The sequence below is a fragment of the Pseudoliparis swirei genome, chromosome 24 (genome assembly GCF_029220125.1).
Source record: "Pseudoliparis swirei isolate HS2019 ecotype Mariana Trench chromosome 24, NWPU_hadal_v1, whole genome shotgun sequence".
Classification (NCBI taxonomy): Eukaryota; Metazoa; Chordata; class Actinopteri; order Perciformes; family Liparidae; genus Pseudoliparis; species Pseudoliparis swirei.
The window spans coordinates 6,321,381-6,342,026 of record NC_079411.1 but is presented as its reverse complement, the minus strand read 5'-3'; the positions used below and the strand labels follow the sequence as shown (position 1 = coordinate 6,342,026).

The 20,646-nt window shown below is 42.7% G+C and overlaps 1 protein-coding gene across 2 annotated transcripts in view; it reads left to right on the top strand.

Moving 5' to 3' along the window:
• tll1 (tolloid-like 1) overlaps nt 1-20,646 on the top strand; it is a 45,027-nt gene that overhangs the window by 11,317 nt on the left and 13,064 nt on the right. For both annotated transcript variants that reach the window (XM_056410040.1, XM_056410041.1), the window contains exons 2-16: nt 6,236-6,358; nt 6,557-6,637; nt 7,748-7,948; nt 8,046-8,163; nt 9,879-10,057; nt 11,166-11,271; nt 12,394-12,518; nt 13,764-13,879; nt 14,078-14,180; nt 15,545-15,661; nt 15,853-15,998; nt 16,532-16,727; nt 16,853-16,978; nt 18,149-18,309; nt 18,403-18,583. In XM_056410040.1, coding sequence (XP_056266015.1) covers nt 6,236-6,358; nt 6,557-6,637; nt 7,748-7,948; nt 8,046-8,163; nt 9,879-10,057; nt 11,166-11,271; nt 12,394-12,518; nt 13,764-13,879; nt 14,078-14,180; nt 15,545-15,661; nt 15,853-15,998; nt 16,532-16,727; nt 16,853-16,978; nt 18,149-18,309; nt 18,403-18,583 — 2,079 coding nt within the window. The remainder of the gene's footprint in view (nt 1-6,235; nt 6,359-6,556; nt 6,638-7,747; nt 7,949-8,045; nt 8,164-9,878; nt 10,058-11,165; nt 11,272-12,393; nt 12,519-13,763; nt 13,880-14,077; nt 14,181-15,544; nt 15,662-15,852; nt 15,999-16,531; nt 16,728-16,852; nt 16,979-18,148; nt 18,310-18,402; nt 18,584-20,646) is intronic.

The window sequence follows — 20,646 nt, the reverse complement described above, 5'->3', positions numbered from 1 at the left end:
CTCTTTTTAATATCACAGTACGTTCACAGTCAGTTATTTGCATTATAATAATATCACACATGCACATGCACACGCGCACATCTTAGGCCCCCTACAGTGTGACCTTATATTTGCTTAATGAGGCGCTTAGCTCAGGTGTGTGTGTGTGTGTGTTAGATACACAGCAGTGCATAACAGCATGAGTGTATTGTACTATAGTGTCGGTAGAATGTCAAAGTAATTGATTCCTCTCCTACAACACTTATTAAATCAGCAATATCAGATTGGAAACTATATATCCTTCAGCAGTGGAATCTTGTGCCAGATTTATGAGGATAGTTTTAGAGAAAACCATAAAACGTTTTGTCCAGATGTCAACAAAATGTATTACAGCTGGGATTGTCTATTGTCTATTTGTAAGCCTTTTTTTTTTTAAAACGCCCTTCAAACCCAAATTGTGATTTATTCATTTAATTTATTCATTTCACTGTCAGTTGGATTTAGCAACTTTGATTCAAGCATTGAACAAACGACTGTGCCAATTTTTCTTCATGAGTACCAGATCAGTGTAAGCTGGATATATAACTAAGTAAGTACATTTTATTTATATGACATGTTTTTTTCAACACAAGTCACACATGGCTTTTAGGTCATCAGCGCAGAATAAAAAATGAACAAAACACGTCAGTAAAGCAAAGTACATACAATAGAAAACAACAATCAAAGATACATACGAACACAATGCACAAAGCATCACCACCCAGACCAATTCGAGAAGTGGGTTTTCATATGTTTTCGAAACAGCCAACAGGCTGCCGAGCAGTCGGCTCTGGTTGTAGCTTTAGCAGGCAAAGCCAACACGGCTTGGCTGGATGACCTAAGTGACCGCTCAGTTGTGTATGGGTTTAGTAGCTCGTGGACGTAGGCTAGAGCGAGGCCACGCGGTGCCTCATAAGTGAGGAAGAGAATCTTTGGATCAATCTGAGGTTGACTTAGCGCGTGCTGTCACACCGCCACACAGAGACACGATTATTGCGCGTGACATTTCTCCGCAGGCTGCAAAGTAAACTTTCAGAAAGCCGACATCGGTCCCGTGTGCCTGAGGATCTCGCTCGCTCTCCGAGCGGCCGCCACGGTGCGAGAAGCCGGATGCGTATGAGCGACGTCTGCCTCCCAGTTTGTGTTTGGTGCATTATTCCTGTGTGTGTGTGTGTGTGTGTGTGTTTGCTGCAGTGCCCCTGCTGAAGGGCGGACAGTAAGGCCCTGGTCAGCGTGATATAGGTCTCATGGGACGTCCTGTTTCTTTGGGGGGGATCAATACTTTTCCTCTTGCATCTCCCTGCCTCACCCTCCTCACCCACTTGACTTTGGACTATTTATGGTATCTCTATGGATTAACAGGACCCCAAACGATCAATGGGCTTACTATGATACTCTCACTCCTCTTCTCGCTCTGTATCTCCTGCTTGTGTCAGCTCCTTTTTCTCCGGGAAAACTTTTAGTAGTTTTTGCTCGTTTTCCTGAAACATCTGAAGCCATTAGGTGTGTACTGTCACAAACACGCTGTCCCACGAATAGAAACACATGCCAGGGGGATATCCTTTCAAATGCAGGGGCCATGCGAGGTGAAGTACGAGTTTCTTTCGGTGTTGAGGGGATTCTTTTGCACCCATTTTTGCACCCAGTTTCTGTGGCTCTCTATGACTCCACCGTGGCAGAGTTTGCAGTAGACGGGAGTGTCGGGAGAAATCGTGTCGGCCACAGAGCAATTTGTGCAGCGCCTGGTCAGACCACATCTTCAAACCAGGAATGGTGTCATAGTGTCAAACCAACATCAATCTCGACCGAATCAAATACACGTCTTTTATAGATGTTGAGTTTTACTGCTTTACTAAATGCAGCCTTTTTTTGTCAAATAAAAGAAGAAAACATGCACTTGGGAAAGAGCTTTTTATTGCACAACAAAGTGTGTCACATCTGCACATTCCATTGTGGTACAAAGACAAGTTTTACAGCTGTAGCAACATAAAGCAGTAAAGATACAGTATGAATTGATGAATAAAAAAACACTTGTTTTGAATTAGCTGAATTATAGAGACAGAAAATTAATCGGCACCAATTTAAGTAATTAATTAATATTATTTTTCAAAGATGCCAAACATTTGAAGGTTCCAGTTGATCAGATATGAAGATGTTATGCTTATAATTGTCTTTTGTTATAGTAGACTGAATATTTGGGGCCATTTAGAGTAAGTAAACATGTATTGTCTACATCAGTGGTTCACAAATGGGGTTACGCAAAGACCCTCCAGGGGGTATTTTAATATATTTAAAATGAACATTTATTGAAAACAATTTAATTAATGTAAATAAATATTCAATAAAATATGTACGTTCATAAACTGAATTTTATATATTATATATTATATCAGACACTGATGGCACAGCGCTGTGTATTACAACTTTTTTTAACCCAAAATGCAATGTGCTGGTTTGGGAGTACTTGGCAAAAAAAAAACATTTCACAGGGGGTACATCACTAACAAAAGGTTGAGAACCACTGGTCTACATGATAGATACGCAATATATAATAATACTTATAATACAGGAGATACTTCACAGCAGCTCTATCCTGTAGATCAGACAGTATCCTCATATTCAGCTCCCCAACATATCATACACAAGCATTCTGTGGTCATTGTGGTTTTCTCCTCTCTTCAACAATAGCTCGGAGTCGAGCACAATGGCACCCTGACCCCCCATTTCCTTTAGTGGCAATCCTGATTAGCTAAGTGACACACTTCTCCCATGCCATTGTTAATGTATTAGTGCCTCGAGTCCCTGTGGAGGCCAGACGCTCCGCTCAGCTCACCGTTTAGCGATGGTTATCTTCCAGTTGGTCCTCGTTGAAGGCTAATAGATGTTTTGTAGATATGGAAGGAGAAGGAGAGGAGAAAGAGACACACTGGTTGTAGTGAGTCACAAAAAGAACGAGGGAGGTTGGGGATTGGAGCAGGAGTTATGGGGAAGGCTTTAGTGATTTTTTTGTATCCCTCCATCTTCCAAAATTAAAAATGTGTCGAGTTGCCGTGGAGGGTTAGAGGCAAACAGAGGGAATGTCTACTGAAAAAGGCTGACAAGTGTTTCCCAAGGCCAAGCCAATCAGAGGCAGATTAGGGCAGTTTACGACTTTGCCATAGTAGGTAAAAAAAAACATTGCAGACTTATCTTTACTCATAGCTCTTCTACTCTCACTTGTCTTACGTCACTTCATTCCCAACGTTCTATCCCAGCCGGACATTGTTGAAACAGAGCAGCAAGAGCAACGAGTAGAATGACTACGGAGTGTTTGAATGCTGTCCGTCTGCTATCGCACACACACAGTTTACAAAGCCCCGCCCTCGGAGAAACAGAGGAGAGAGAGAAGAGGAGAGGAGAGAAACTAGAAGAGGAGAGAAATTAGAAGAGGAGAGAAACTAGAGAAGAGGAGAGGAGAGAAACTAGAAGAGGAGAGAAATTAGAAGAGGAGAGAAACTAGAGAAGAGGAAGGGAGAGAACGAAGCACAATGCATGCAAGACTCTCACTGGGCTGAAATCAAATGAGTGTGCATGCATTCGTAAATAATCTTCTAAACACAACTTAATAGGTTTCTTATTGAAGTATCGAGTGTGACACTACGATGACTCCGTACTGCGGTATGACAGTGTTGTAACTCAGAGAATCAATAACCGGAGGATTCAATTCATGTGATGAATTCGCCTCTAGATAAAGAAAACACCTGATCTATACTTCCTTGTGCGTGCTGATGTGTCAGCTTTACCGTAATCCACTGCCCGGCGTAGAAGTGCACATTGCATTTACCCAATCAAAGGCTCGTAGATGCGCTCTGCTGCACTCCCGGTCAGAGCGGGTCAAACCGCTCGTAGCCTACTACTGAACATAAGCCTGACCAAAACACACAAAAACAAAAGGGGCAACATTCTGAGAAAAGACTCCCCGATTTTTTAAATACCCACGTGGTGAAGAAAAGTGGTCAATGTGCACTTCTTATTGTCCAAGCCTATACATAATGTTACGCCCTTAGGGACGTGCGGTCAGGGGAGGCAGCTGAGGCAGAGCCTCACCTGTCATGAGTAAAAAAAGTAAAAAATAAAATAATGATAACATCAAATTATATTAATATTTGTCCACCGATCTTTATGTATGACTAATTTCGAAAATGTTATAGTCAAAATCGCTGAATTTGCCTGTTCAAATACAGGATGAAACGAGAGCTGAGGCAGCGACGAGTCGAGCCTCACCTCTGATTGCGCAATCCATCACAAGATGGGTTGATACATGCAATTGGCCGGTGCGGGTTGCCGTATCTCTACATGTCGTCTGGCTAAGGTCTTAAACCATTACAGTTTAATGTTTGTAAGTGACATATTTAGTTTGCTGATGGTAAATAAAACCGCAGTGAAAAGGCGCAGGGAAGGCAGCTAGTACTCTGCCTCACTGAAGGGGCGCTCGTGAGCCAACGGGTACTTGTTGCTGCTTCTTCTACGCTGAGGCGCCAGGCGAGTCAAGTCCGTTTGTTTTTGTATTTTGCTTCGCCAGACTGCCAACATGGAAGAGGATTATATATCTATGCTTAAACATGTATCAAAACTGGACTTTCAGTCAAAAGTGGACGTGATTAACACAGGTAGACCAACGACGGAGCTAAAAGGTTTGCTTCAAATTTTTCTTAATTCAGGCTTGCGCCGTTTAGCTAGCGGATGATAATAGCGCACTAGCGTTCTAGCGTTTCCGGTTCTGTGTTGTGACGTCACTAGTGACATCACAGAGCGCCGAAACAGAGTTTATATATAGAAGTGATTTCCAGTAGGAATTTACTCTGTGAATCTCATGCGGGTTCACCCTCCTGGGGAGGGGGGCTCTGAGATTCACATGGGGGTGGGTGGGACGGCGATTCTCGAATCGCCAGGACAAACAGCAAGCACACAGACAGAAAAACACAATAATCAAATTACTCCAAAACAAGACTATAATGCTTGTGAGTCAAGTTTATGCACATATATTCATGCTACTTTGCATAAAAAAATATATATATATATTTTTTCCCCGCGAAGTACGTAAGTAAGTTTTACGTATCTGTAATATGTACCGTTTGTGCGCGTGTGTGTTGTGTGAAGAATGCTGATGAGACATGAAATAACCAGGAGCCAATTGAATAAGCTACCCTTTTGGGTTTATATATTTGTAAATCTGACACTAAAGGAGTCAGTGCCTCACCAACCATGAACCTCACCGCACGTCACTGGCCCTTGGAGAGTTGTTGTTATAGCTTACATTTGAGACTCAAAGGACCTCTGCTGTCTGCACACCTGGGAGCTGCAATAGGTCGGCCACAGTCTGATTGGTTGGCTGCTGAGTCGCTCCACTGTTGTGACTGTTCGGGGCTTAAAGGCCGTACTCGAGCACACTAAGCCGTGGTCTTTCACTTCACACACTTATCCTGACTAATTGCTCTTTGTCGAGCTCCAAGTCCCAGTTTGCTTCTTTTTCATTAGTAGTTAAGCAAACCACACAAAACAATAAACAAGCCAGACACGGTGGAAATCTTCTCTCACGAAAGTACCAGCTTTTTATTGTATATATACATATACACATATATGCTAATATATATATATACACACACGCATATATATGCAATAGAGCACAGGCTTCTTCACTTTTTTTCTGTCTAAAATAAATATAAATTATGTTACTTATGAAATTAATCATTCCGACCACATTTTATGCAGCCGTCAGTCGCTGGTCACGAAGAAGAATGAAGAAGATGATGCCGATACGTTTACGCCAGGACGCACACACTTGCTGATCCTACCTGGATCAGAATGACCCGGAAGTGTGGAGGCGTTGTCGTACACTTCATTAACGCCATGATGGGTGTATAATTGCTCTCCTCCACTGTGGACAAATGCCACACACACACATGGGCATCTCACTCACTAACCAAAACAAACAAGGCTGCCTCACACCCAGACAGCAGCGCTTTTGAATTAACCATGTGATGGTCTGTTAAACATACGTTTGAAGAAAAAAAAGGGGGGAACGGTAGAAAAGCACTAACCTTGGTTCAGGGATACTTATTATAAAGACAAATATAAAATGTTCGGCTTTTAATATTGATCATTTCCAGGGATTTTGATAACATGTCCGTGATTCTGCTGTTGATTGATTATAGATATTTTTCTCTTAACTTTCCAGCTGCATTCTGGGGCGACATCGCTTTAGACGAAGAGGACCTGCGCATGTTCCAGATCGATCGGACGATAGACCTCACACAGCACACACACACGCACACACACTCCTGGCAGGGGCACACGTCTGGTAAGCGGACTCGACAGTAATCATTATTCAGTGATCTCCCTCTCATGTTTCCTCTCTCTCTCTCTCTCTCTCTCTCTCATTACCCGTCGGCTGCCAAGTAAAGCGGCGTCAATAGGACGGAAGTAGACAGGGGCCACCTGATATCAGCATTTATTGTGCATTGTTTCTGTTTTGATTGTTGGCTCTTGTGTGTGTCAGGTGGGCTGGAGGAGCATGCCGTTTCTAAGAAGAGCGGCTCGTTATATCTACTGCTTGATAAAATACGCAGGTTCGGCTTCGGTAAGGACACTGCCTTTACTTCTCGCTCTAATGATGGAGGTTTTAACCAAGAAGGTACACATCCTATATCCTTTACCTTACTGCAGGAATTCCATAATGGCATCCTAGATCTGTAGATAAGCAACTGGTTTCCATTTATTTCTTATACAGTACGAAACAGTATGAAAGCAAACTTTTCTGCAAAGGCGTGGAGCTTTAATTAGAGCTCTAAAACCCAGCTGTCTGAGACACGTTGAATACACTGCAACTAAGATCCAAACTGAGATAAAGGGAACTGAATGAAGGTCTTTGCTTGGATCAGACCTGCAAAGAAAAGGGTTTTCTCAGCCGTCAGCTGCAATTAAAGATGGAGGACAGATTCATATTCAGACCAAAAGTTTGCTAGACAAAATAGCGGCCTTTAAATTCAGCTACCAATTGTTATTTATCTACAGTTATAATAACAATGTTCACATTGTAGCCAGCAGGTCCTTACAATAAGTACATTTGGCTTATTATAACAAGCGAGGAACACCCACAGAATATCGGCCTCGACTTTCCCCTTGAAGAATCCTACACAAAACGCCATTCTTTATAATGTGAATACAGTTTAAATCATGCCAACCGCTGGTCCTTTCAGGCTTCTTTCAATGAAAAATATCCTTTTCACTGTTTTGACTCAGATTTTTTTGTTGTGATGAGGAAGACACCGTGATGAAGTCTGCTGGACTTCAAGCAAGCATATTGAAAGCAGTTTTCAATATGTCAGACGGGTTTTCCCCTTTATGCTCTCTAGAAAGAGCAAATTGATGCACAATCAGATCCAGAAATACAGAATGTCTAATTTACTTTTTTTTTGCGCAACTCAACTCATCCAGTAAACATTTAAAACTTATTTTAATTAAATGTATAATAAAACAATATATCGCCCAGCCAGAGCTATCTGACTTTTATTACCCTCTGATCTGAGAACAAACTCTGAAAGGTCATGTATATACAGAAATAGTGTGATCTAATAATCTCACAGCACATTTATGAACTAATAATAGACGAGAAATTTATCCAATTTGAACACCCATGACATGGACTTGTGGTAAAGGTAGATTTAACTGTTGTTTCTTGCTCGGTTAGACTATCTCCCCAAGAACTCCAGCAAGGCAGCGGCCAATCCCAAGAGCCAAACTGGGAAAGGGGTGAAAGGTTGGAAAAGTGGAAAAGGTGGGAAGATTGGGAACGTTATGAAGAGCCGTATTCGCCGAGCGGCCACATCCCGAGCTGAGAGGATATGGCCCGGAGGAGTCATTCCCTACGTCATAGGAGGAAACTTTACTGGTAAGCGACTCTACTGGAGCGACGCCCGTTCGGTTCAACAGAAAATATCCCACCGACGTGCGATTGTGTAAAAGTAGGATGTGAAATGCGTTTTCAGGCAGTCAGAGGGCCATGTTCAAGCAGGCCATGCGTCACTGGGAGAAGCAGACGTGCGTAACGTTCATAGAGAAGACGGACGAGGAAAGCTACATCGTGTTCACCTACAGACCCTGCGGGTGAGTCGGGCGAACCTCTGCGTGTGGATGTGCACGAGTGTGTACCCGGACTTTAGCGGTGACCTCAGTGGTGTCACGGCGAGAGACGATACGGTCACTCAACAATGGCTCCACTTCCCTTCCTGTCCTGCTGCTGTTTCCCCATCCCACCAATCACGCCGCTCGCTCTACGTTTCTGTATGTTTGTGCAGTTTTTTGTGTGGTTCATACGCTGCAGAAGTGCATTGTTCTGTGGAGTGGCGGCCCGCTGGGGTCACAGCGTGTTTGTACAGGGTGGCGTGTAAGTTGTAAGGTTTTAGAAGGGCTGGAATCGGATTGTTTTGGTTTATCTCTCCAAGATGTTGTTGTGCAGAATGTTGAAGGAGTTTGGCATGTAGGATATTAACGTGATATACTCATAAATCGATTAGTTGACCAAAAGGGAATAAATAAAAAGCAATTAGAGGAATTTAATAATTAGTTATTATTATTTATTAAGCAAAAGGTTTTTCAGCGTATTAAATGTAGGGATTTCATGTTGTTGTGAATTAAATATTGTTTGTACAAAAGATCAAATTTGAAAACGTGTCAAGTTGTGTTTTTTATAAAATGTCTTTTTGCATTCAGAAAATTGTTTAAGATTTCGAAACCCTGATATTTTGACTTTAAGTTAACGAGGCTGGTATCAAAACTCAATATGGATATCGCTGGTATCGATATGGAAATTCCGTTATTGTATTGTATGCCTTTCGTATGATACTCAGAGCTACAATATTTTCCGGACTTCTATGGACCGATGAATAATTGTAAGTAAAGTAGACTCTGCATGCTGTTTCTTTGCTATCAACATAATATTTAATGCCCGCTGAAGATCTTGAACGAAGTGTTGCACTGTTACAACAAAGAGAGTGCATTATCTACTGTGTTAACTTTAATATTTCTTGTTAAACAAGAACTTCACTTTAAAAAAATCAGATTTTTAAATGCCATTTAGATGAGGCAAAGAGCTGCATGTTAACAGATGACGCCCGTTGTTTCCTGCTCCGTGATTGGCTGGCTGCATCAGAGATTAGACACTTTAATCTGATGTATAAATAACCTGCAGCTTGTATGTGTGACAAAAACAGACAAAGCAAGTGAATGCTTAAAAAAAGTTGTAATTTTTTTTTTTTACAGAACCACCGTAAATGTGGTGCACCTCTTTGAGGTGAAGTGCTGATACTAGAGCTGCAAATGTTGCAAGAAAAGACTATCTACTCCAGTGACTCCTGGTCCTTACCCTGCAATCAGCTCTTTGGATAACTTTAATAAGATTTGTTAGCCTGGCACGGATGTCTCGACTAACCAGAAAAAAAGATGTGTGTGTGTGTTCTGTGATCAGCGATCTGTGAACAGCTTATTCACATTTGGTTATGAAAGTGCAGCGTTATCGCAGCGCTTTATGTAAATAAATCACTTTCCCTCTGGTGGAAGTAGTATGGGGCAGGAAATCCTGAAGTGTGTGTGTGTGTGTGTGTGTGTGTGTGTGTGTGTGTGTGTGTGTGTGTGTGTGTGTGTGTGTGTGTGTGTGTGTGTGTGTGTGTGTGTGTGTGTGTGTGTGTGTGTGTGTGTGTGTGTGTGTGTGTGTGTGTGTGTGTGTGTGTGTGTATACAGCACTGCTGATGCTTTTTTCCACTGCCAAATGTGTAGTAAATATCATCTGCCGATCTCATCAACGTCTCACTGATCCTTATCAGGTGTTGTTCCTATGTGGGTCGTCGTGGCAACGGGCCCCAGGCTATCTCCATAGGCAAGAACTGTGACAAGTTCGGCATCGTTGTGCACGAACTGGGCCACGTCATCGGCTTCTGGCACGAGCACACGCGGCCCGACCGCGACGATCACGTGACCATCATCCGGGACAACATCCAACCAGGTGAGGCCAAGTACCCACGATGCACCTGGGCCTCTCGTTTCGAGTCATTCCGGGTTGTTTCTACCTGGAGACAAGCGAGGGACAACGCCGTCACTTTTAAATTCACACCAGTGTCCGACCCCGTGTCGGTGTGAATGAGGCTTTTAATGACTGAAGTCACCTCGACCCGCAGACAGCTTCTCCTCCCACACACTCCTCTGCACTACAACACAGGCTGACAGGTGTTAGATCAGATTATGCAGCGCTGGATCAGACCTGACACAAGTTTTTGTTCAACACACCAGAGCTCTGTTCTGCTCTATGGGACTATATGGCACTACAGTGTGCATCTCTACCTGTGAGGCTAGACTACTGACTACTTGGTTTCTTCTTTAAATAAGTTGTATCTGCTAAGGCACTATTTTATTTGTTGTATTGAAGCAGCTAGATTAGTTAGTCTGTACTGTCTTAGCAATCATATTCGGCAGAATGGAGCAGCTCGACTGGTCTTCAGCCTAAATTCACCTCCGCTCCTCCGCTCTCTTCACTGGGTACCGGTGGCTTGCCGCATCCGCTCGGCATCAGCTAATCGACTTGTGACTCCGTCACTTTGAGCTAATCACTCGACTACATCCAGACTGCTTGCTGTCCTGGCTCCTCAGTGGTGGAACGACCTGCCCACTGACATCAGGACAGCAGAAAGTCTCTACGTCTTCCGCCGGAAACTAAAAACACATGTTTTCCGACTATATCTGGAATAAAAACAGATTAGCACTTCAGTGGCACTTGAATGGCACTTACTTATGGTTTTACTTTTGGTTTGTCTTTCTTGAAGAAATGTTACTTTCTTGATTCTTGGTGTTCTGATTTTGTACTCATGGTTGATGCACTTATTATAAGTTGTTTTGGATAAAAGCATCTGTTAAATGACAAGTCATGTTATGTAATGACTATGAGAATTTTGATAAATGCCCTAATCTATGCAGACATAATCGTTTGCATTATGCTTTGTGTGTTCAGGGTTGTGTTATGTATATATTCGTGTATGCTTTTATTATACTAAAACCTTCTGCCGCTGCCGTCCCTGTGTGCGTGCACATGTGTGTGTCTTTGTGTGTGCGGTTCCCAGGCCAGGAGTATAACTTCCTCAAGATGGAGCCAGGGGAGGTCAACTCCCTCGGGGAGTCATATGATTTTGATAGCATCATGCACTACGCCAGGAACACCTTCTCACGGTAACCAGCGGCACAGCCTCGTCTCTTGAGCTGTGTTACATTTACAAAAGAGAGTCATTCTTTTTGTAAACTGAGGTTTTGAATGTTTCTATATGTTGATATTGTTTCGTGGTGTGTGGTGTAAGTGATGGCTCATGCAGTGCAACATGGAAAAATGAATATAAGAAGACCTTTTCCTGGTCACAAAGGGAATTAAAACCCACAAACAATGAGATATTACCTGTATTTCTCATCATCATTGCTGAGCTTGTGATCAACATGCGACAACGAGATAGTCGTGATGCGGACATAGTTTGCTATGTTTGTAGACTCCAGCCTTTTAAGACTTTGGGCTTGATAGAATACTTATTATTACGTATGAACCACATAATATATTAGTGTTTGTACTGTAACTGGAATGCAGGAAATGCTACAGACACTGAATTTATGTCAGAGTCAGGCTATTGTTAAAAAGTTATAGCAGTCTTTACCCACTCTTTTTGACTTGTAACTTGTTAAACAAACTAATATCATCTTGTGAGTCCATTGCATGAGTTGTCTTCTGCCTCCGACCAGTTTAAATAAAAAGCAGCGATAACCAATTTTCTTAGTATGACAATGTGAACGGCTTCACTGGTAGCGATGAACCGACAGAGTCTGAATCTGTCCTATCCGCTTTACGGAGCTCGATGTTACAAAATTAAGGTTTCTGCCACAAAAAGCCCCTGATTCACTGAATCTGAGCTCTGATCAGCTGGAAATAATCTCTTCCCAGCACAGTAAAACTAACAGAAACTTTTCAGCATTATGAAATCCTTTCCTATTTGATCCTCACTATCTGAAATCAGCCGACTATTTGGCACTGAGCATAGTCATGGGTTCACTCGCTACGCTTTCCGTGAGAGGATGCTTTTTAATCTCTGCAATACCTTCTCTCATGACCCCGCCTATTCCCCACTCAGCTCCACTCACACATTAAAAACATTAAACACAGCATTGGGGAGGGGTTTACGATTTGCTCTTTGTCATGCATCTTCAAAACTACAGAACTTATGTCCAGTGTGTTTACATCTTTCATTTGGTTTCCTTGAAATCAGAGCACGGCGTGTGCTAATGCTCTCTTCTCCTTCCTCCTTCCTGAAGAGGGATGTTCCTCGACACCATCCTTCCATCCAGAGATGAAAACGGGGTCCGGCCGGCTATTGGTCAGAGAACCAGGCTCAGTAAAGGAGACATAGGACAAGCAAGGAAGCTGTATAGATGTCCAGGTACTGATAGATTTAATACGAGAACACAGTGTGTGTGTGTGTGTGTGTGTGTGTGTGTGTATGACCTCTGTTTATCTGCGAGCATCTTTGGCATACAAACGTGCCCGCCCATCCAATCTCCAAGGCACCGAGTAATTTGTTTTTCCATGTTACGCTTCCCTCTCTGTTTTTGGGTCTCACACACTTCACACACACACACACACTCTTCCCTCAAGTTGTTGCGCACAACTGCGCAGTTTGCGACGTCCCTCGGGTCCCTGTTAGACGGATGTTACGTGACACACACACACACATGTCACACTGAGACACTGATGAAATTATATTTGTCGCCATTCTTATTATTTAATTTGACAAAGTATCTGTTTTTATAGTCTTTTTGTTTCTGTATTTACACATTTGGACAAATCCAATTTATCTGACAACGTGTAAGTGTGTCATTTATTGTATTCGTTAATGTTAATATCTCCACATATATCACAGGATAAACGTCGTTCTACTAAATTTATTTTGATACTGGGGCGAGAACAAGGCTGTGTTTGCGTGTCCCAGCTGAAAATAGATATAACTTCAACCGTATAAGGTCATAAGTGATACCATATTCACTGACAGATGAACAGAGCCCCAGGGCATTGTGGGGGAAAACAGCATGCATGATGAGATAGGAGGGGCACATTTGGCTAACCTCCTTTTGAGAGGAAGCGACGGCATTAAACTCAGAATGAAGGATGAAGAGAGCAATATTGTCTTGGTCAATCCCCCTGAATTCCCATCCAGCTGTAATATTTCTCTTTTGCTGTCTTCATGGAGACACATTTAAAGTCTGTCAGTCTTGTTCACTTCCAGTAAATGATTTTGTTAATTCTGCTAAATGGTGACCAGGCATGTACACAAATACAGACTGCATAAAACACGAGTGTGTTGAGGTGGGTCATTTTATTTCCTTTTCTGTTTTCCCATTTAGAAATACACATCTAACTGTTTCCATATGGAATCAGATCAGATATTAGGGAACGAGGCTCTTGTTTTGTCCCAAAAAGTCTGCAGTACGTTTATTTTGGTAATTGGTAGTAAAGGTTTGGGAATAATAGATATGAGAGCCATGTGTTCTTTAGTGATGTACCAACCATAAGTATTGGTGCACAGCTGAAAGGATTAAGCCTAACAGCAGGACTCATCACAAAAATGTAACTCCATCTGTGTGTGTGTGTGTGTGTGTGTGTGTGTGTGTGTGTGTGTGTGTTGCAGCATGCGGAGAGACGCTCCAGGAGTCAACGGGCAACTTTTCGTCTCCCGGTTACCCCAATGGATACCCTTCGTACACACACTGTGTCTGGAGAATATCAGTTACACCTGGAGAAAAGGTGCACACACACACACATACACACAACCAATAGTGCCCTGCAGTGCAGTGAATGTGCATGCACTAATGAGTGACTGTATCTTGTTGACATCCTCACAATAAAGGAACACTCTTCCCCTCCTCCGCCTAGTCATCAGGTCTCCGGGGTGCAAACATCTGTATCAAATCTTGCTCTGAATATTTACCTTTGTCCCTTCAGATTGTTCTTAACTTCACCACCATGGATCTGTATAAAAGCAGTCTGTGTTGGTACGACTACATCGAGGTTCGGGACGGATACTGGAGGAAAGCTTCACTGCTCGGTAAGATCAGGGGAGAGTCAACCTAAAGGAGCACCGGGTACCTTTTAATAAGCTTTTCTGGGGAAATCATAAACGGAAATCTCCTCACATGATTGATGCTGTGACTGTAAAGCCATGTTCAGACTGACAATAGCACCTTATCAAAATGTATGTATGTGTTGTCATTATGTTTTTCTTGAGAAAAGTTATTATTGAAGTGTAGAACAGCTTTTCCATATTTTGGCATAAACCCTCTTTTCCAGTTTTTTTATATACTATTATGTTTGCATATACACAGAAAAGGGTATTTAAAAGGATAGTTTCAGTCCTCAATCTTCTCTTCCAGGAGAATATATCCATTCCCTATATACAGGTTTACACTCATCTACACACACATACATATCTATATTTGCCTGCATATTCTCACATACATACCTTTGTGTACTTCTACTTTAATTTGTCAGCAATTCTTTGTGGTTAACGTTCAGACTTATGCCGATCCCACAGTCTACTAGTCCCATCAAGTAGAGGAAAGAAACAGGAATCGTTAGTAGAGTCACACAAAGTCTGCTTCACATTTTAACCCTCCTGTTACCTTAGGGTCAATTTGGACCCATTCAATGTTTAATGTCGGTGTTCTTTCAGGTCAATTTGACCCCAGGCTGTTTTTCGATGTGTCAAACATATAAGAAATATCAACTTTTTTATATAATTAAAGGGCTATTTAGGTAGTCAACAAACAAACATAAAGTACCTCACACTTAAACTTGGAAAACAATATTAATTCTAATAATTTTCTGGAGGTTTTAATTGCTGGGGTCAAATTGACCCCAAGGGTAAAATATGTCAGTAAATATAAAGGTAACAGGAGGGTTAAACATTGAATGGGGTCAAATTGACCCTAAGGCAACAGGAGGGTTAATGAATTTGTTCTGTTTGAGCCTCACAGAAAAAGCCAACTTTTCCGTCATAAATATTCCCCGAATTATTGCATCCTCCACTGTAGGCGGTAATGGATTTAGACACTTTCTAATGATTTATGATTTATGACCACTTTGAATCCCTTCTCTGTTTCAAAAACAAAACATGGCCCAGATAACAATCTCCAAGTTAAGTGGTCTTTGAGTTTCGAATACAGTGCTTAATGTTTTGTGAATGCCGTTCCAATATAAACTAATTTTGAGACTTTGATTTGCCTCCATTGATCCACATCCAGAGTTGTTGTGTTTTTACTGGTTCTCTTCAATTCATTGAGTTTTACGTCACATTTCAACGGCTATATTTCATCCACAATCATTGGCCAGCACAAGTTATCATACTTAGTTTGTTTTTGTGTGCGTGTGTGTTTGTCTGTCTGTTCGTGTGTGTGTGTGTGTGTTTAACAGGCAGGTTTTGTGGCGATAAAGTTCCCGAGGTCTTGATCTCCACTGACAGCAGGATGTGGATCGAGTTTCGCAGCAGCAGCAACTGGGTGGGAAAAGGTTTCGCCGCCATTTATGAAGGTAACTCTTCACATCAAAACAATTATGTGTAACGAAAAAAGATTGTAAACCCGCTGGACGCAATGACGTTTCAAACTCAAAACAGTACTTTGGTGAGAATGATTTTAGCCCTATTTGTACTTACACGTGTTCAGGTTCTGTACACGTAATGCTAGTCTCTCTCTCTCTCTCTCTCTCTCTCTCCTGTGCAGCGGTCTGTGGAGGGGAGATCACCAAAGACTCAGGACAGATTCAGTCCCCCAACTACCCCGATGACTACAGAGCATCCAAAGAGTGTGTGTGGAGGATCATTGTGTCTGAGGGGTATAACGTCGGGCTCAGCTTCCAGGCCTTCGAGGTGATTCACTCCGTGCGTGTGTGTGCATGCGTGTGTGTGTGTGTGTGTGTATGTTTCTCTCTCTCTCTTCCTCCCCCTCTGTGTGTGTGTGTGTGTTTGTACTCAGGAATGTCTGGGTCAGATTTCACGCTCGTATAGCTGCTAGGAAGTTAATAATGTTAGTGGTGCGTGTGTGTGTGTGTGTGTTGTGTGAGTGTACAGAGCCTCGGAGCAGTTGAGGATTAGTGAAGTGCTGTAAATGTCAGTGTGCTAAAAGACTCAGTGTCCCCGACCTCCGTTCACTCTTGTAAGGTCAAAGTTTACCGTTACACAGGAGCAAAGATCAACCTCCTTTAAAACCGCTCCAGACATTTCTCTTGAATGAAATTACACACATACAACCGAGCTCCTAAGAAGATCACATTTTCCTTCATAGGTTTTATGAGATATGTGATGGCCACAAGGTGGATGTTGATAAAACACAGCAATAATGCATCTCACTCTGTGTGTGTGTGTGTGTGTGTGTGTGTGGACATGCATGGATGTTTTTGTAGATTGAGAGGCACGACAGCTGTGCCTACGATTACCTGGAGATTCGAGACGGCCCCCTGGAGACGAGCCCTCTGATTGGTCGCTTCTGCGGCTACGACAAACCCGAGGACGTGCGTTCCACCTCACACACGCTGTGGATGAAGTTCGTCTCAGACGGGACGGTTAACAAGGCTGGCTTTGCTGCTAACTTCTTCAAAGGTGTGTGTGTATGTGTGTGTGTGTGTGTGCAAAGGATGATTGTGTTTCTCTCACGTGGCATTTCAGCCAAAACATTCCTGACGTGTGTGAGAATAATTGTGCGTTGACACACGTGTGTTTTTCAGAGGAGGATGAGTGTGCCAAGCCAGACAATGGAGGATGTGAACAGAGGTGTGTAAACACTCTCGGCAGTTTCAAGTGCGCCTGTGAGCCGGGCTACGAACTAGCTCCCGACAAGAAGAGCTGTGAAGGTAATTGTGTGTGTGTGATGCTAAATTCATGTTTGTATGTGCATTCCTTTGTGTACGGCTGCACGTTTCTGTAGGATATGAGTGTTGTCCATTACAAAAGAAAAACATCCGATATGCCTTCATCAACAGGAAAAAAACATCCTCCTGACACAAAGCAACATTCCTCGCTGCTAGAATGCAACAAATACTGTGGTCCTTTAATCCCACAAAAAAAATAGATTAAATACCCGTAGTGACCCACATACTGCAAGAACTGAACAAACCACAGAGAGACAAAGCTATGCCGGGGGAAATATCCAAATTGTGGTTTTGCTGTAATTCTCTAGAGAGCAGTCGTTACTTTGGAAGTGAATTAATGGGTGGAAAGAAAAATCACGTAGAAAGTGGATTTAATCCATAATATATAATAAACATTTGTCGTCTTTATTTATAATCACATGTTTAGGCTAATTTCTCAAGGTCCACTTCAAAATGTAAGAACAACAGCAATAAATATGGCCAGAAGAAATAACGGGCGAAGCAAGAATTGAGTGTGTGAGCGAAATGCTGTTATGAACCGTACAGGCATGACTGATAGTTTCTGGTGAGGGATTTGAAATGAGCAAACACCTGGAGTAATGACTTTCCCTCTTTCTTTGAGCTGAATCTAGTGACATCATCAGTTGAAGCAGAGTCCTTAACTGGATCATATCAGACAGGGATGTCGTATGTGTACAGATTGTAAAGCCCACTGAGGCAAATTTGGAATTTGTGATATTGGGCTATATAAAAGAAACTGAATTGAATTGAATATCAGAAATAAAAATACTTCTGGGATTAAAATAAATGCACCATACAAGTCTGCAAAGTCTCCTCATCGCACAAAACCGACCGCTCAAACTCAAAATGATGTCTCTGTTTCTCTACATGTCAGATTCCAGCTGTTTGCAGTCTGGAACGCAATAATTCACGACTTTTGAAAATCAGTGCATTTTCAATAAAAAATTGTCAGAAAAACCCCCACTGAAAACTAAAAGTTGTCAGAAAAAAACCCACACACTTGAAAATGATCACCACAGCTTGCTAATGTGCGTCACACTCAAAACTCCTTCTTTTTCTATGCGTTTCTGTCATTGAGAAACATGTGAACACGTATATAATGTCCTCGTCACGTGGGCTGTGTGTCCACAGCGGCGTGCGGCGGTCTCCTCTCGAAGTTGAACGGGACCATCAGCACGCCCGGCTGGCCGAAAGAGTACCCGCCCAACAAGAACTGCGTGTGGCAGGTGGTCGCCCCCACTCAGTACCGCATCTCCATGCAGTTTGAGGCCTTCCAGCTGGAGGGAAATGAGGTAAGTGTGTGTTGGTGGGTTGTCCGTTACTGATAACGAGATGCTCCGCATAGTGGCACGCCCGTGTTCAAGGAGCCTTGTTTGTGTGTTTAGGTGTGTAAATACGACTTTGTGGAGGTGCGCAGCGGCCTTTCATCCGACTCTAAGCTGCATGGTAAATACTGCGGCACGGAGGTCCCTGAGGTCATCACCTCTCAGTATAACAACATGAGGATTGAGTTTAAATCCGACAACACCGTCTCCAAGAAGGGCTTCAAGGCTCACTTCTTCTCAGGTAAGACACATGTGTTGCACCTTTGTGTGTGTGTTGGTCAGGAGTGGGCAGAGCAGTGTATTGTGTTTGGATCATACAGAGGAAGAAGTTGAATAAGGTGTAGGAGCCGGTTGAGAAGCTTTTCATGTCCCTTTGTATGACGCTTGAACAATTATCCACCAGCATGGTTTTTTGTGTGCATTTCCCCACTCATCTGATATCAGTGACTTAAGGGCAGACATTTATAGAAGGGGGTCAATATTCATTGATAAGTTAATCAGCTGCTGATGACACATCGAGTGGTGTCTCATTTCCTTGGTCAACCTCCTCCCCGTTCTGGAGGCCAAGAGAAGAGAATTGGGATTGGGCCAAACATTTTATTTTCACACTTAAATATAACAAAATATATATACATAATAAAATATATAAACAATGCAACCCCCCCCCCCCCCCCCCCTGCTACCCCCATACCTGTACCTTTCACTGTGCTTCATCAACGCCACACACATTGTCTCCATTTCTGATTCCTGATCCCCCTATTGCGTGTTCATTTGCGTGTGTGTGTCGTTATCCATAAGTGGTGTGCATGACCCCCGTCTGTTCCTCTGTCTGCCCACATGTGTCTGTCTGTCCCGCCGTGTCTCCCGAGCCTCTCGGGTCACCCTGCGCTCTGCCCTCTCTCCCTCAGACAGGCTGGCTCTGTGCCACGGTCGTATGATTGTGTTTGAGTCATGCCAGGACATTAAGCGCGGCCGCTCTCCCGCCCGCGGCCATTTCAACAACAAGCCGGCAACCGCATCAAAAGGTCAGAGGTAACATGACCTCACAATCGGAATCTCTGATTGGCTCCGGTCTCTCGCGTGGCGAGGGAATGGATGATCCTGCCTTAAATGGCGAGGATCGCCGTTCGATCCATTCTCCTCCAGAGGGAAACATGTGCTCTGTCCCAATTTAATATTAGTACGACACAATATTAACATCCAGATGCTTAAGCATTCCATTTAATTAAATGAAGGGTAAAAAGTAACTTAGAAATAACATGAAAACGTTAGTCTTATTTGATTTAACAAGTGTATTTATACGGGTTGGACACACATCGGATTTTGTCAATCTAACTGCAATTGCCAGTTTTAAATCCTTACATTGTTATTGTCTGCAGTCCAGACATGTCACAACTGCTCACTACTTATGCTACTTATAGTTATACTTTTATTTCAAATTCAATTTAGTTTTAATTTGTGAGAAGTTTCTTCTTTTCTGTTGTGCATTGCGTCATCGGACATTATCATTATCAGTAACACGCTTAAAAAATATACTTTTAAGTAGATATAACAAGTATGCATATTTTAATGTAGTTGCTTTCCAAGCATGAACAGCCTACATACTGTAAAGAGTTTGGATGTAGTATGGAATTGGGACACAGCTATGATTCCCCAGTAAAAAACACAACAAATATCCTCCAGTCAATGTTGATGGGATACTTTTGTTGTATTTTACAATTTTACAACAATTTTCCTGAAGAAAAATCTCTTTTCTTATCCTCACATTTCCGACAAATTAAAAGGGAAATGGCAAAACTCCAAAAGGCAACGTCAGTGTAACATTTCCACCTCCTCCTCCTCCTCCTCCTCCTCCTCCTCCTTCGGAGGAAGTAAAGCTATCAACTGGATGAGCTCATCAAATGGAACTACCTCCAGAACACCTGGCAGTGAAGGCGCCCAGTGGAGGGTTGCTTCACGGAGAAATTACTTACTCAGATATAGATAACGCATGTGTGTGTGTGTGTGTGTGTGTGTGTGTGTGAGAGAGTGTTCAAAGTTGCTGTGTGAGTGTCTTTGCTATTGTCAGAAGCTTTTGGTTGGCAAAGATCTAGTGGCTTTCGGGAGGTCCCATTGGCCTCCCACAAACTACAAACCCATGTGAGTGTGCATGTGTGGTGTGCATGCATGTGTGTGTATGTGTGTGTGTGTGCATCTGTGCATGTGGACATTGTGTGCTTAACCTGAAAAAAGCTACAATGCACGCTGTGTAACATCAACCGCAAAGCTTCTTAGCCTGCGTTAGGGTGAGACTGAGCCCACAAT